Source organism: Alligator mississippiensis, chromosome 7 (assembly GCF_030867095.1).
Source record: "Alligator mississippiensis isolate rAllMis1 chromosome 7, rAllMis1, whole genome shotgun sequence".
Taxonomy (NCBI): domain Eukaryota; kingdom Metazoa; phylum Chordata; order Crocodylia; family Alligatoridae; genus Alligator; species Alligator mississippiensis.
In genome coordinates, this window is record NC_081830.1 from 27,090,998 (window position 1) to 27,095,199 (window position 4,202).

At 40.5% G+C, this 4,202-nt stretch overlaps 1 protein-coding gene across 1 annotated transcript; it reads left to right on the plus strand.

Moving 5' to 3' along the window:
* The first annotated feature begins 648 nt into the window (after window positions 1-648).
* On the plus strand, window positions 649-1,578 carry LOC102558099 (olfactory receptor 5A1-like). The gene has a single exon (XM_006268510.4). The coding sequence runs from the start codon at window positions 649-651 to the stop codon at window positions 1,576-1,578; it is 930 nt and encodes a 309-aa protein (XP_006268572.4).
* The last annotated feature ends 2,624 nt before the right edge of the window (window positions 1,579-4,202 follow it).

Sequence of the window (4,202 nt, forward strand, 5' to 3'; positions counted from 1 at the left end):
GTACCCATATTAATGAAAAACTGACAACTTAAAGGTCTAGGATGCTATGTAATTTATAGATTGAAATAGTTAATGCTTAGATACTATGAAGATGTTTTCTGTGAAATAATACAAGTATTTTAGTTTAGGATATTGTTGCCATAATTAACATCATCTTTATCAACACTTCATTTTTTTAGTGACATGTTGCTTCTAGCCCCAAGAATCAAAGAGGAAACTAAATAATCTTTCCTTCTCTCCAACCCTCAGTCTATCTCCTTTTCTCCTTTTCCAGTTACATAGTTATCTCATTAAGAAGGTACGAGATTTCTTTACACTCTTTCTCCTACTATCATAAGGAAGAAAGTAGGGGATGGATTTTATATAATGCAAAGAAGCTTAGGAAATAAACCAGACATGAATACATTCAAAGACTTAAGAAAGCTATTCTCTTTTCAATACGGATAGTTTCTTCATCCAAAAAACCCCAAAACTTTTTTTCATTAAAAAATATATATGGTAACATGGAAGTTTAGACAGAATGAAAAAGTTCTTTATATAGGAGTTGTCCTGACTCATAAGTGGAGAAGTACACTTTCTTTATCGTAATTGTTTTATTTTATTTATTCATATCTGCTTCTAGGTCCAAGATTTGGTGAACAAATGGCCATGGGGAACCAAACGGATGTCAGCTACTTTGTTCTGGCAGGTGTTTCCAGTGACCCACAGCTCGAGCCTTTCCTTTTTGTGGTGTTTCTACTGATATACCTACTAACTGTGGTGGGGAATGGCATGATCATGGTGGTGATAAGAGCTGATCCTCACCTTCACACACCCATGTATTTTCTCCTATTCCATTTATCCTTTCTTGACATCTTCTACTCTTCAGTCACTGTCCCAAAGATGCTACAGAATTTCTTGACAGATAAGAAAACCATTTCTTTTAATGGCTGCCTTGCCCAGATGAGCTTAATTCTTTTGGTTTCCTGCGCAGAAATTTTCATGCTATCAGCAATGGCCTATGATCGGTATGCTGCCATCTCTGACCCACTGCATTACTTGGGTACCATGAATAAGCAAGTCCGCATCAGACTAGTGGGTGGTACATGGCTGATCAGTATCTTTCATGCGTTGACAAATACTGCTCCTGTGTTACATTTACATTTCTGTGGGCCCAATGAAGTGAACAATTTCAGCTGTGAGCTCCCAGCTCTACTAGAAGTGTCCTGCACAGAGACCTTCATCAGTAATATGACATTTATCATTTCAGCTGTGAATTTAGGTTTGATCTCCTTCTCCATCACCCTGGTCTCTTACATGTGTATCATTTCCACAATCCTTAGGATACACTCTGTGGAGGGTAGGGGTAAAGCCTTCTCTACCTGCAGCTCCCACCTCACCGTGGTTGTTCTGTATTATGGGGCTGGTATGTTTCGATATCTGAGACCCAGTCCCGCCTCTTCAGTTATTCTTGACAGACTGCTCTCTGTCCAGTATAGTATCTTAACTCCCATGCTAAATCCTATCATCTACAGCCTAAGAAACAAGGAGGTAAAGACAGCTTTATGGAATATACTGAGGAAAATGAAGGACATGTGAAAGTATTTCAGCATTTGAAAATAATGTCATATGCTAGTGTAACAGATAATTAACATATTTGCATGCACATAACAGGGTGCGGTAGCCTTTTAATCTATACACAATTAAGTTCTCCCTTAAGGATAGGAATGTTTGCACTGTCATGGGCATCTTCAATATAATCTTTTTCTGAAGGTGCTATAGGAGTAGAGATGCATGAAAAAAAACCCATAAATGCTGCTGAAGTAATCTATAGCTGAAAGTGTATAAAATCGTTCACTTTTTCTATTCCAGTTTTTGTTTTTTGGGGTGAGAATGAGTCTTCAGTCTTGTGGTGAGAGCAGTGAGTTGGGAAAACCATATCCCTGATGTTTCTGAACCATCATATTCAACAAGACAGATAGAAAAAGCTACTCCCTTAAATACTCCATAGTCTAGAGGCTAGGTCCCTCAAGAATGAAATGGGAAATGTGGATTCCCCTCCCTCCCCACCCCGCACCCACTCCAATATGGGTTGAAAACTGTGAATCGCATCTGATGGAAATTATGAATTAGTGTTGCATTTAACCAACAGAATTTCTGTTGACGAAGATATTTATACACTGCTATCAAATCACCTTCCATCAGAAATAAAGACAGCTGCACTTTGCCTGACACATCCATGAAAGGCCTGGAGATAAATTGCTTTCCTCTTACTTTTCACAAGAGCCTTGTGCATACATCCAAACATCGACTGAGGCCCTCATGCTGCAGCATCAAACAGGGAACTGAGGTCAAGTTGTATGTGTACTAGGTGACCTATTAGGTGATGTAGCCATGCAAGTCATGGACATAATTGACTTAAGTTGCTAAATTGCTGTTTTGTTTTCTAGTTCTACTCATCACTCCTGTGACCAGCCTCACTCCCATGACCCCACAATCCCCTAGAGGACTTATATGTGCAAAATCCTGTACAGTGTAGAAACTGTTATCATGTGTGGGTCTCACATGACAAATTCTCCTAGACCAGGTGAAATCAGACTTTAAAGTAACTAAGAAGGAAGTCTGTGGCAGCATAAGCCTGCAAATGGAATACTTTTGACCTATTTGTTGTGAGGAGCTTCTAAGCCATCTTTTCTCACTTAGCATCAAATTCTATTTCACCTCTAAGTTACCTGTGTGCACTCCTATTCCACCTTGCTTCAATCCCTGACAAATTGATTTGGTCAGCTTTTATACCACACTTTCAGGTTAGTTTTAAGATTAAGTTACATAAAGTTGCAGGGAGGAGGACCACCTACCTATATTTAATATTACCCTACCTTTCCACTGTTTTTTTTTCCTTTGATATGCAACCTGGCTAGAATGCTGAAACTTAGGTGCCTCAGCTACAGCCTAGGTGCTTCAGAGGTGAAATTGAATTTGGCTGTAAAGGGTTCTTCTGTTTTATTATTGAAGAAAGAAGTTGTGAAAATGATTTTTCCCTGCTGCTCATGAGGAAAGGATGTTCCATGAAAAAACAAGGTGCCTAGGTTTGGGAAGAAGAAAAGACATAGCAGGGAGAACAGCTCAGTTGTGTGCTATGATGTCATGATGAGAACATAGAGTCCCCTGAAGGTGGATTTGCTCAAATATTGTATTAAGTTCTGGTTCTTAGGTGCTCCTTACTGTATTGGTAAGTGGAGGGTGGGGCCCATGAAGTGAGAAGAGTGAAGCATGTAATGAATAGAAGAATGAGGGGAGAAAACAAAAATGGAATATAGCATCTAGGGATACAGAGAGGGACTGAGACTCATGGCCAAGGCAGGGCATTTGGGGGAGACTGGAATGATATTATTGAATTCACTTAGCAAGATACCTTAGGGAGGCTGGAGTCACTCTAGCTATCCATTGCAGTCTGAGTCTTCAGGCTGAGGGTTGAGACAGCAGAATGGTAAGGGAAGATGGTATATCAGAACTGGGAGGCCCAAACAAGGCAGAGACAAGGACTGGGGCAATGCAAGGAAAGGGTCCAAGAAGCACACACTATAGTTTTATAATGGAGACAAGTCCTACAGGAATTAGGAGTGGTTTTATAGTCTCCCTGTCAGGGGATCACTATTCCCATTTGTTCCTCTGGGTCACCTGGCCCCTCAATAATTTCCTTATGGAAGGGATCAGGCTGGGCAGGGGCTTGTACTGACCAAGTGCCTGGTGGTGTTGTGGACTTTGCCTCTACCTGCTGGTTGGGCTTCTTTGAGTTTGAATACCAATGGTCCTAACATGACTGGAGATGGATCCAAGTTGAGGGATTAGAAGCATAGAGAGGATTATGCTGTGGAGCCCTAGGAAGATTGGGATGAGACCTAAGAAAAAGGGATAGGGGTAATTATGACTTTGCAAGGTGATGACAGGATCATCATGGCATTGGAAGCTTAAGAGGTGAATAGATAAGGCTAGGACTAAGAAAAGAGCTAAGGGGAAGAAAAGGGGGGAAAAAATGAAACACAGACCCTAAGGATAGGAATGGACAATGCCTTTTCTCCCTTAAAAAAATTATGACAGAAGAAAGGACAAGCAAGCAGAAATACACACTCATTTCCATGCCACAAATAGGCCAAAATTGGTGGCTATAACAGAAAAGTAACAAGTAGTTCTGCTTTTCAGTGGCCAACATATGTATGCTG

Coding starts and splice junctions, on each gene's coding strand:
- LOC102558099 (XM_006268510.4), top strand. CDS start 649: ATGGGGAACCAAACGGATGTCAGCTACTTTGTTCTGGCAGGTGTTTCC.